This window comes from Cetorhinus maximus, chromosome 33, assembly GCF_964194155.1.
Source record: "Cetorhinus maximus chromosome 33, sCetMax3.hap1.1, whole genome shotgun sequence".
In the NCBI taxonomy this organism is placed as follows: Eukaryota; Metazoa; Chordata; class Chondrichthyes; order Lamniformes; family Cetorhinidae; genus Cetorhinus; species Cetorhinus maximus.
In genome coordinates, this window is record NC_135911.1 from 8,348,210 (window position 1) to 8,360,059 (window position 11,850).

The following is an 11,850-nucleotide window of genomic DNA, read 5'->3' on the forward strand; positions in this document are numbered from 1 at the left end:
CTGGAATATTGTCAGGGCCCATAGCCTTTGCAGTATCCAGTGCCTTCAGCCATTTCTTGATATCACATGGAGTGGATCGAATTGGCTGAAGACTGGCATCTGTGAAGCTGGGGACCTCCGGAGGTGGCTCTTAACTCCATCTTGGTACGCCCCTTGGTTCCCTAACCAATTATGGGAGAGGTAATGGCGTAGGAGAAATATCACTGGACAAGTAATGCAGAGGCTTAGGCTAATGCTGTAGGGACATGGGCAGCAGTTAATAAATCTGGACTACAAAGCTGACCTCAGTAATGATGACCGTGACAACAATCACCCATCGTCATAAAAACCCATCTGGTTCACTAGTGTCCCTTAGGGAAGGAAATCTGCCCTCCTTACCTGGTCTGGCCTACATGTGACTGCAGACCCACAGCAATGTGGCTGACTCTCAACTGCCCCCCGAAATGACCTCAGCAAGCCACTCAGTTCAAGGGCAATTAGGGATGGGCAACAAATATTGGCCCTGCCCGCCACGTCCACATCTCATGGAATAAACAGAGAAAAGAAAAATTCCAATGAGAATGAAAAGTCCCACCACCTGTGGTTAACTAAAGAAGTAAAATACAATATCAAACTTAAAGAATAAGCATATGATTACACAAAGATGGGTGGCAGGTGAGAAGTTTGCAAAGAATATAAAGGACAGCAAAGAATGACTAAAAGATGAATAAGGAGGGAAAAATTAGATTGTGAGAGAATGCTAGCTTTTAATGTAAAGACAGACATTAAGAGTTTCTGCAGCTATTCAAATAGGAAAAGAGTTAACAAAGTGAGCGTTGATCCTATAGGGAGCGCGTCTGGGGAATTGATAATGGAAAGTAGGGAGGCGGCAGACGACTTAAACAGGTATAGAGGACACAAGTAACACCCCGGAAACAGCTGTAAATCAGGAAATGGAGGGGAGGGAGGAACTCTGGAAAATTACAGTCACCAGGGATGTGGTACTGAGCAAATTGTTGGGCAATCCCCAGGCCCAGATGGACTTCACCCTAAGGCCTAGAAAGAGGTGGCTAGTGAGAGAGTTGATGCGCTGGTTTTGATTTTCCAAAAAATCCCTAGGTTCGGGGAAGGTTCCATTAGACTGGAAAATAGCAAATGTAACTCCTTTATTCAAAATGGGAAGGAGAAAGAAAAGCAGGAAACTACAGGCCAGTTAGCCTAACATCTGTCATAGGGGAAACGTTCGAGGCTATTATTAAAGATGTTATAGCAGGGCACTTAGAAAAATTCAAGGCAATCAGGCAGAGTCAACATGGTTTTGCAAAAGGGAAATCACGTTTAACCAACTTATTGGAGTTCTTTGAAGGAGTCACCGGTGCTGTGGATAAAGGGGAACCAGTGGATGTACTGTACTTAGATTCCCAGGAGGCATTTGATAAGGTGCCACATCAAAAGTTATTGCGGAAAATTAAAGCTCATGGTGCAGGGGGTAACATGTTGGCGTGGGTAGAAGATTGACTAGCTAACAGGAAGCAGAGAGTTGGCATAAGTGGGTCTTTTTCTGGTTGGCAGGATGTGGCGAGTGGTAGGCCACAGGGATCAGTGCTGAGTCCTCTACTTTTTACAATTTATATCAATGACTTGGATGAAGGGACAGACAACGCAAAAATAGGTAGGAAAGTAAATGGTGAAGAGGACCTGAGGAGGCTACAAAGTGACATGGATAGGTTAAGTGAGTGGGCAAATGTGAAATCATTCATTTTGGCAGGAAGAATAAAAAAATAAACTTATTATCTGAACGGTGAGAGATTGCAGAGGGATCTGGGTGTCCTAGTGCATGAATGACAAAAGGATAGTTTGCAGGTCCAGTAGGTAATTAGGAAAGCTAATAGAATGTTATTGTTTATTGCGAAGAGAATTGATTACAAAAGTAGGGAGGTTATGCTTCAGTTGTACAGGGATTTGGTGAGTCCACATCTGGAGTATTGTGTACAGTATTGGTCTCCTTATTTAAAGAATGATGTAAATGCGTTGGAAGCAGTTCAGAGAAGGTTTACTAAACTAGTTCCAGGAATGGGCGGGTTGTCTTATGCGGAAAAGCTGGACAGGTTAGGCCAGTATCCACTGGAGTTTAGAAGAGTAAGAAGCTAGTTGACTGAAACCTTTAAGACTCTGAGGGAGTGGATGTGGAAGAGGATGTTTCCCCTTGTGGGAGAATCTAGAACTAGGGGGTCACTGTTTAAAAATAAAGGGTCGCCCATTTAAGACCGAGAGGAGGAGAAATCTTTTTCCCTCAGGAGGGTAGTGAGTCTTTGGAACTCTCTTCATCAAAAGGCGGTGGAAGCAGAGTCTGTGAATATTTTTAAGGCGGAGCGAGATAGATTCTTGATTAACAAGGGGGTGAAAGGTTATCGGCGTTAGGCAGGGATGTGGGGTTGAGGTTAGATACAGATCAGCCATGATCTCATTTGAGTGGCGGGCGAGTCTCGAGGGGCCGATTGGCCTACTCCTGCTCCTAATTGGTTTGTTTGTAACTTTGTGTGTAATCCCCCAGCCTAGCCAATCTCAGTTTTGAAATATTCAATTGACCCCTCCCAGCCTCTAGCTATTTTTGGGTCGGGGAGAGAGTTCGAGGTTCCCACTCCCCTTTGTGTGAGGGGGTGCTTCCTGGTGTCACCCCCCCTAAGCGGCCTGGCTCGAGTTCTAAGGGACTGTCCCCTTGTTCTGGTCTCCCTGCCCCTCCAACCCCATCCTTTCCTCTCCCCCGCTACCCACTACCCACCACCCACCCCCGACTCCGCAGCAGAGGAAACAGTTTCCCTGTATCTCCCCGACCGTTTTAGAGAAAAGGGTGGTCTTGGGGAAGTGAAATGATCCTCACTTTAAGCAGATCTGACGAACAAAATGATAATCCCCCTCAGCTCGAGCAATGCCCAGCTCCCTGATATCCGGGAATTTCTGTTCACGCACTTCAGAGTGCCCAATCTCAGTCAGCAAGAGTCCTTGGCATTATTAGGTCTCTACAACCCTCCCTATCTCTGTCACTTCCCCCAGCCCCTACACCCTTCCCTATCTCTGTAACCTCCTCCACTCCCTACACCCCTCCCTATCTCTGTAACCTCCTCCAGCCCCTACACCCCTCCCTATCTCTGTAACCTCCTCCAGCCCCCTACAACCCTCCCTTTCTCTGTAACCTCCTCCAGCCCCTATACCCCTCCCTATCTCTGTAACCACCTCCAGTCCCTACACCCCTCCCTATCTCTGTAACCTCCTCCAGCTCCTACAACCCTCCGAGATCTCTGCGCTCCTCCAATTCCGGCCTCTTGTACATCCCCCGATTCCCATCGCTCCACCATTGGCGGCCGTGCCTTCAGCTGCCTGGGGGGCCCTGAGCTCTGGAATTCCCTCCCAAAACCTCTTCCCAGACTGCTTCACAGCGATGAATACAAAATTATGAGGGGCATAGATAGGGTAGTCAGGAAGGAACTTTCCCCCTTGGTGCAGGGATCAATAACTAGGGGGAATAGAGTTAAGGTAAGGGGCAGGAGCTTTAGAGGGGAGGTGAGGAAGAATTTTTTCACCCAGAGGGTGGTGGGAATCTGGAACTCTCTGCCTGAAAGGGTGGTAGAGGCAGAAACCCTCATAACATTTAAGAAGTATTTGGATGTGCATTTGCGATGCCTTGGCATACAAGGCTATGGGCCTAGTGCTGGAAAATGGGATTACAATAGTTAGGTACTTGTTTGACTGGCGCAGACTCGATGGGCCCAAGGGCCTTTTTCTGTGCTGTTGACCTCTATGACTCTATGACCTCTCCGCCCCTCTCTCTCCTCCAGTACGATCCTACTTAAACTGACCTCTTGTTGCGTGAGGCAGAATCTGAATGTGGTTTCACTCTGAGGGTTCAGAACCTACACAAATTCCCCAAGCATTCTCCTTCACCCCGCATTGCCCCCCATCTCTCCCCCTCCTCCCATCCCCATCATTCCCACACTGAACTTACAACCACTGCTGCCCTGGACAGATAAGTATATGTGTCCGTATGTCTCAGTGTATGAGTGTGAGTGTGAGTCTCTGTCTGTGTGTGACTGTGTGTCAGGCTCCCTGACTCTCCCTCTCCGTCTGTGGGTGTGCGTATGTGTGCGCGTCAGTCTATCGGTCTCAGTCTGTGTTTGAGGGTGTCTGGCTGTGTCTCTCAATCTGTGCCTGTGTCTATGTGTGAGTGCACAAGTCTGCCTGTCACTCTTGGTGTGCCTCGCTGTGTTTGTGTCTGTGTGTGAGTATCTCTCTATCTCCATCTGTGTGTGTGTGTGTGTGTGTGTGTGTGTTTGTGTGTGTGTGTCCGCCTGTGCCTGTGTGTGTGACTCTCTCTCCGCCTGTGCCTGTGTGTGTGACTCTCTCTCCGCCTGTGCCTGTGTGTGTGCCTGTGTGTCTCTCTCTCAGTCTGTCTCTCTCTCTTATTTCTCTCTCTCTCTCTCTCTCTCTCTCTAACAGCCTGTGTCACACTCTGTGTCTCTAAATCTGTCTCTCTCATCTCTGACTGTAGCTGTGTCTCCCTCTCTCTTTTTCAGACTGTGTGTGTCTCTCCCTCTCTCTCCTTCTGTGTGTGTGACTCTCAATCCATCTGTGTGTGTGTGTGTGTGTGTCTCTCTCTCTCTCTGTCATTTGGCGTCTGTCCCTTAATAGCTCCTACCTGCCGTAGGTTGTTGTAGATATCCAAGTCCTTTTTGCCGAGCACCAGCAGTTGAATGAGTTTCTCCACCATTGTCCCATCTTCTTGGACCACAGCAATGTGCAGAGGCCTGAACACAACGGAGAGACAAGTCACAACTTCGGTCAACCAACCCTCCAGTGCAGCTTCCCTCCCTGCTCTCACACCCCAAACACCAGCACCAGCCCACCCCCAGCTCAAATGTCAAAGGTCACAGGCCTTGGCCTTTGGGCCCTGGGAGCCTGGACTCCCTCAAACCATTCAGCCCCTCGAGCCTGTTGGACAGGAACAGGAGGAGGCCCATTCAGCCCCTCAAGCCTGTTGGACAGGAACAGGAGGAGGCCCATTCAGCCCCACAAGCCTGTTACACAGGAACAGGAGGAGGTCCATTCAGCCCCACAAGCCTGTTACACAGGAACAGGAGGAGGCCCATTCAGCCCCACAAGCCTGTTGGACAGGAACAGGAGGAGGCCCATTCAGCCCCTCAAGCCTGTTGGACAGGAACAGGAGAAGGCCATTCAGCCCCTCAAGCCTGTTGGACAGGAACAGGAGGAGGCCCATTCAGCCCCTCAAGCCTGTTGGACAGGAACAGGAGGAGGCCCATTCAGCCCCTCAAGCCTGTTCCGTCATTTGAATTATATAGATCGCGGCTACTCTGTACCTTAACCCCATTGATATGCTTTTGTCCCGTAATCCTTAATCCCTTTAAACAACAAAAATCTACCAATTCGAGTTTTGAAATTATCAACTGGCCTCCCCTCAGCCTCGACAGCTTTGTTTTGGGGTGGGGAGTGGGGGGAGAGAGTTCCAGATTTCCACCCCCCCTTTGTGTGAAGAATGTGCTTCCTGACATCACCCCCCCTGAATGGCCTGGCTCCAATTATAAGGTTCTGCCCACCTTGCTCTCGAACCTCCCATCCCCACCAGAGGAAATAATTTCTCCCTAGTGACCCTACCGAATCCTTTAATCATTTTAAACCCCTCCGTTAAATCACCCCCTTCATCTACTATACTCGACGGGGAATACATGCCTGGTCTGTACAGCCTGGCCTTGTGACTTAACCCTTTCAGCCTCAATGGCGATATGGGTTGGGTAGTGCAAAACAAGTCTAGGAAAGTGCCGGGGGTCTTTCGCCACGATTGGTGTTGGGCTGGTTGGCAACAGGAGGCAGCACCGTTGTTTTTTTTTTGCCATTGAGTTTCGTGGGGGTGGGGTGGTGTCGGCGGGCGCGGTGTGGGGGAACGGGGTAAAGGGTGGGGAGTTGGGGTTAACATCCCCCCCACCCCGCCCCCTCTCTCTCACTCTCCCCCACCCACTCTCTCTCAATCTCTCTCCCTCTCTTCCCCCATGGTTGCTACCACGGTTGAATAGGTGGCTGCAGCCCATGGAGCCCTACACACACACACACACACACACACCCCCCTCAACTCCCCCCATCTCCGAGCCTAGAGAGAGCTCCCAGATGACCTCGTCACCGAGATGATGAAGGTGTTGTTCTGTCTGCCGCTGCACTTGATGTGCGTCTGCCTCAAGCAGCAATTGCACAATTATTAACACAATTCGCAGAAACCATTGAGAAGAAACACAGTGAAAAACAATACTCTGAATTTCCCTCTCTCTCTTGCGCTTTTTTTTTTAAAAAGAAAAAAAACTTGTTTCTAAGCCTTCCAGTAAAGGAAGTCCATGTCTGCAGTCATCACATCCTGTTGGTCTTCGCAAAGGTCGATGCTCGAGCTGATAGACAGGAAGCCGGGGTTCAACGTTCACGGAGCAGAAGGGGGTCAGAAACTGAGGCCCCCTGTCAGGGCCCCCACCCCGGCCAATCAGAGAGGGCCCGGAGGGGTGGGGGGGGCGCCCGCATTCGCGGCGCCTGATTGGCCGGAGCGAGGAGGCGCCTGAGGAAGAGGCCGAAAGCGAGCCATGAGGGCGTTCGGTCGGTCACCCCCACCCTCCGGGTCGCCGAGGTCAAAGGGCATTGCCGTGACCTTTCTCTCTCGCTCACAATCCACCCCGGCTTCCACCTCCCCCACCCCTCCCTCGATGGAGCTGTCGGTGTTGGCGGGAGCCAACCGCATGAGGGGTGAATGTGCGGTGTCCGAGCTGCAGCTCCACCATTGGCGGCCGGGCCTTCAGCTGCCTGGGGGCCCTGAGCTCTGGAATTCCCTCCCTCAACCTCTCCGCCCCTCTCTCCCTCTCTCTCTCTCTCTCTCTCTCTCTCTCTCTCTCCCTCTCTCTCTCTCTCCTCCTTTAAGACACTCCTCAAAAAGCTGATCTCTTCGGCCGAGCTTTCGTCCCTACTTCTCCTTATGTGGCTCAGGGTCGAATTTTTCCTCCCTACAGTCCTGTCCAGCAGCTGTGGATAGCAGCTACCTAAACAATAAGTTGTTGTTGCAGCGTCAATGCTCCACTCTTTGTGTCACTCCCTCTCTCATTGCTAAATCCATCTCACATCTATCATATTTCCTTCTCCATCTCTCTCTCTCTCCACCCTTTCCATCTTTCTCCCCTTTTTCCATCTCTCTGCTACCTCTCCACTGCCCATTCTCCCTCTCTGTCCTCCTCTCTGCCCCTCCATCTGTCCCTTTCCCTGCTCCTGATTCATCTCTCCCTCCTCCTGCCTCTCCTCTCGTCCTCTCTCTTGCTCTCCATCACTGCCTGTCTTTCCCGCTTTACCTCCCTTTGTGGCTTGCTCTACCCCCTCTCTCTCTCTCTCTGTTGCCAAGGTCTCCTTCTCCCTCCATCTCTCTCTCTATTTCTCTCTCTCTCTCTGTTGCCAAGGTCTCCTTCTCCCTCCATCTCTCTCTCTATCTCTCGATCTCTCTCTCTCTCTCTCTCTGTTGCCAAGGTCTCCTTCCCCCTCCATCTCTCTCTCCCTCTCTCTCTCTCTGTTGCCAAGGTCTCCTTCCTCCTCCATCTCTCCCTCTATCTCTCTCTCTTTCTCTGTTGCCCAGGTCTCCCTCTCCTTCCATCTCTCTCACCCTCTCTATCTCTGCTCTATCTCCTTCTCTTCTATCCCCCTTTCCAAACTCTCATCCCTACCCTCAAACTCTCTGCAATGTCTCCTCTGACCCTCTCTCTCACAAGAACACACAAGTTAGGAGCTCCCAGCGGCCATTCGGCCCCTCAAGCCTGTGCCACCATCGAATAAGATCATGGCTGATCTGATTGTGGCCTGAACTCCACTTTCCTGTCTGCCCACCCCCCCCACCTCCCCCCATAACCCTCGACTCCCTTGTCGATCAAAAATCTGTCTAACTCAGCCTTGAATATATTCAATGGCCCGGCCTCCGCTGCTCTCCGGTATAGAGAATTCCATAGACCGACAACCTTCTGAGAGAAATATCTGCTCATCTCCCTCTTCAATCAGAGACCCCTTATTATTAAACTGTGCCCTCGTTCTAGATTCCCCCACAAGAAGACATACCCTCTCAGCATCTACCCTGTCAAGCCCCCTTCAGAATCTTATGTGTTTCAGTAAGATCACCTCTCATTCTTCTAAACTCCAATGAGTACAGGCCCAACCTACTCAACCTCTCCTCATAAGACAAACCCCTTTGCCCCAGGAATCAGCTGAGTGAACCCTCTCTGAACTGCCTGCGATGCACTTACATACATTCTTCTCTTCTCTGTCCCTCTCTCTCCCAATCTTTCTCCTTCTGTCTCTTAGTCCTGACCCTCTCGTCCTCTCTCTCTCTCCCTCCTCTCCACCTCTGTATTCTCCATCTCTATTATCTCTGACCTCTCGCCCTCTCTGTCTCTCTCTCCCTCCTCTCTACCTCTGTATTCTCCATCTCTATTATCTCTCACCTCCTGCCCTCTCTCTCTGTCTCTCTCCCTCCTCTCTACCTCTGTGTTCTCTATCTCTATTATCTCTGACCTCTCACCTCTCGCCCTCTCTCTCTGTCTCTCTCCCTCCGTGTTCTCCATCTCTATTATCTCTGACCTCTCGCCCTCTCTCTCTGTCTCTCTCCCTCCTCTCTACCTGTGTTCTCTATCTCTATTATCTCTGACCCTCTCGCCCTCTCTCTCTATCTCTCTCTGTCTCTCTCCCTCTTCTCTATCTCTGTGTTCTCCATCTCTATTATCTCTGACCTCTCGCCCTCTCTCTCCCTCCTCTCTATCTCTGTGTTCTCCATCTCTCTCTCCCTCGAGGATGCAATGATGCCAGTGGGGCACGAGTGTCTGAGAGAGAGAGAGAGAGAGACAGAGAGAGAGAGAGAGGTCACCGGGAGGCCTGAACCCCTGACCTTCCCTTGGTTAAATTCCAAGCAGTCGCACTCTCGGGTTCAGTGAGATATTCTCGGGAAGTTCAAATCTTCAGTGAACGTAAACACCTGATAATATCTTGCAGCTCCCTCACCCGCTCACCCCTCACCCAAAGCGATAAGTTTCGCATTCTCAACATCTATCTCTCAAACCATAATCGAGAGCTGCTGTGTTTCTCTCACACTGCATTTAATTAAACACTATTGTGGTTTCCTCTCAGTACCCAGTCTCCCAGTTTACCGGTAAATCCTCACACCAATGGCTTCTGCTGCATCCTCACGTTAGACTTGCTTTTGCACTCGCTCTCTCTCTCTCTCTATCCATCTCTCTCTCTCTCTCTCACAGTCTCCCACCATCTCCAGTTCTCTGACTCCCTCCGTCTGTCTGAATCTCCCTCTTCGCTGTGACTCAGTGGCTACCACTGTCTATCTCACTCTCCCCCCAACTTTACCTCTTTGCCTCCCTGTTGCCCACTCTGTCTCTCTCAAGCTCTCTCCCCTACCATCCAACTCTCTATTCTCTCTCTCTCACTTCCCCCCCGACTTTACCTCTCTCTCTCTCGCACGCATTCTCTCTCTCTCAATCTCTCCCCTAACCTCCCACTCTCTATCTCTCTCTCTCTCCTCTGCTTTACCTCTCTCTGTCTCTCCCCCACTGCAATCTCTCTCCCTACTCTCTATCTCACTCTCTCTCTCCCCCCACCACATTACCTCGCTTTCCCTTTCTCCCACACTGAGTGGTACTGAGGGAGTGCTGCACTGTCGGAGGGTCAGTGCTGAGGGAGTCCTGCACTGTCAGAGGGTCAGTACTGAGGGAGTGCTGCACTGACGGAGGGTCAGTACGGAGGGAGTGCTGCACTGTCGGAGGGTCAGTACTGAGGGAGTGCTGCAGTGTCGGAGGGTCAGTACTGAGGGAGTGCTGCACTGTTGGAGGGTCAGTACTGAGGGAGGGCTGCAGTGTCGGAGGGTCAGTACTGAGGGAGTGCTGCACTGTCAGAGGGTCAGTACTGAGGGAGTGCTGCACTGTCGGAGAGTCAATAGTGAGGGAGTGCTGCACTGTCAGAGGGTCAGTACCGAGGGGGTGCTGCACTGTCGGAGGGTCAGTACTGAGGGAGTGCTGCACTGTCAGAGGGTCAATACTGAGGGAGCGCTGCACTATCAGAGGGTCAGTACTGAGGGAGTGCTGCACTGTCAGAGGGACAGTGTTGAGGGAGTGCTGCACTGTCAGAGGGTCAGTAGTGAGGGAGTGCTGCACTGTCAGAGGGTCAGTACTGAGGGAGTGCTGCACTGTTGGAGGGTCAGTACTGAGGGAGGGCTGCAGTGTCGGAGGGTCAGTACTGAGGGAGTGCTGCACTGTCAGAGGGTCAGTACTGAGGGAGCGCTGCACTGTCGGAGGGTCAGTACTGAGGGAGTGCTGCACTGTCGGAAAGTCAGTACTGAGGGAGTGCTGCACTGTCAGAGGGTCAGAACCGAGGGGGTGCTGCACTGTCAGAGGGTCAGTACTGAGGGAGTGCTGCACTGTCGGAGGGTCAGTACTGAGGGAGTGCGGCACTGTCAGAGGGTCAGTACTGAGGGAGTGCTGCACTGTCAGAGGGTCAGTACTGAGGGAGTGCTGCACTGTCAGAGGGTCAGTACTGAGGGAGTGCTGCACTGTCGGAGGGTCAGTACTGAGGGTGCGCTGCACTGTCAGAGGGTCAGTACTGAGGGAGTGCTGCACTGTCAGAGGGTCAGTACTGAGGGAGTGCTGCACTGTCAGAGGGTCAGTACTGAGGGGGGGGGGGAAGGGGGCGAGGTGGGGGGAGGGGGCGTTCCCTCTGGTCCGCTGGGGCCAACATGTCCCTGTCTACCAATGATGAGGACTGACAGATCCCCCGGTTGTTTATCAGATTGTGGGAACCTGCTGTGTGCAAATTGGCTGCCACACTCCCTACATCGCGACAGGCGGCCTCCCCTCCCGACCCTGACCCGCCGGAAGCTTCCGCTGAATCAACTGCCTGGTTTTCCAATTCGGTGATACACGAACACAATGAGGTGTTTCCCCAGGTATGAGGAAGAACTCCAATTGCCCAGCCCCTCCCCCTCCACCGCCCCCACCACCTACCCCGGCCACCCCCTGAAACTGCACCAAATGGGGGGCGTTGAATTGATTGCCAGTTGGGGGTGGGATAGCCGGGAGCAGGACGGTGAAATCCGTGTGCTCAGCCTTTCGGCTCCGCTTGTTGCCTGGCAACCTCCAGCCCCCTGACAAGGTGAACACGCCAATCAGAACCGTTGGGGGCGGGGGGTGGTGGGGGAGGGAGGGGGGGGTGAAGAACCTGCAGATATCGATCGATCATCGCTGGACAAAAGAGACACGTCGGAGCTTCTCACCACGCACTCATCAGGACACTCGGCAAGGACACCGAAAATAAGGGGAGAACAACAATTTGCACTGCACGTGAAGAGAGCGCCGATGGGTCGGCAAGTGGACTCTGACAGGGTGGAGGTGTTGCCATGTGGAATCCACCAGTGATGGCGACTGACAGTTAACTGCCGAGCAGCGTTTTGAAATTTAAGCCAGGCAGCTTGAACCTGATTGGTCAAGGGATTGTCCTGAGGAATGAGTCAGAGAATGGCTGTCACTTATTTTAGAGTCCACTTGCCAACCCATCAGCACTCTCATCACATGCAGTATAAATTGTTGTTTTCCCCTTATTTTGGTGTTCTTGCAGAGTGTCCTGATGAGTGGAGGATGAAAAGATTCAACATGTCTCTTTTATCGGCCATCCTCAAGCTCTGTACCACCAAGCGAGTATTTATAGGTTAAGTGAGTGGGCAAAAATATTGGCAGATGGCGTATAATTGGGAAAATGTGAGGATGTCCCATTTGGTTGGAAGAATAGAAAAGCAGCATA

At 51.8% G+C, this 11,850-nt stretch overlaps 1 protein-coding gene across 1 annotated transcript in view; it reads right to left on the reverse strand.

Moving 5' to 3' along the window:
- The window catches only part of LOC144671552 (uncharacterized), a 67,764-nt gene that overhangs the window by 32,811 nt on the left and 23,103 nt on the right, over positions 1–11,850 (reverse strand). Inside the window, exon 6 of the mRNA XM_078533505.1 lies at positions 4,673–4,781. Within this exon, the coding sequence (XP_078389631.1) occupies positions 4,673–4,781 (109 nt within the window). The remainder of the gene's footprint in view (positions 1–4,672; positions 4,782–11,850) is intronic.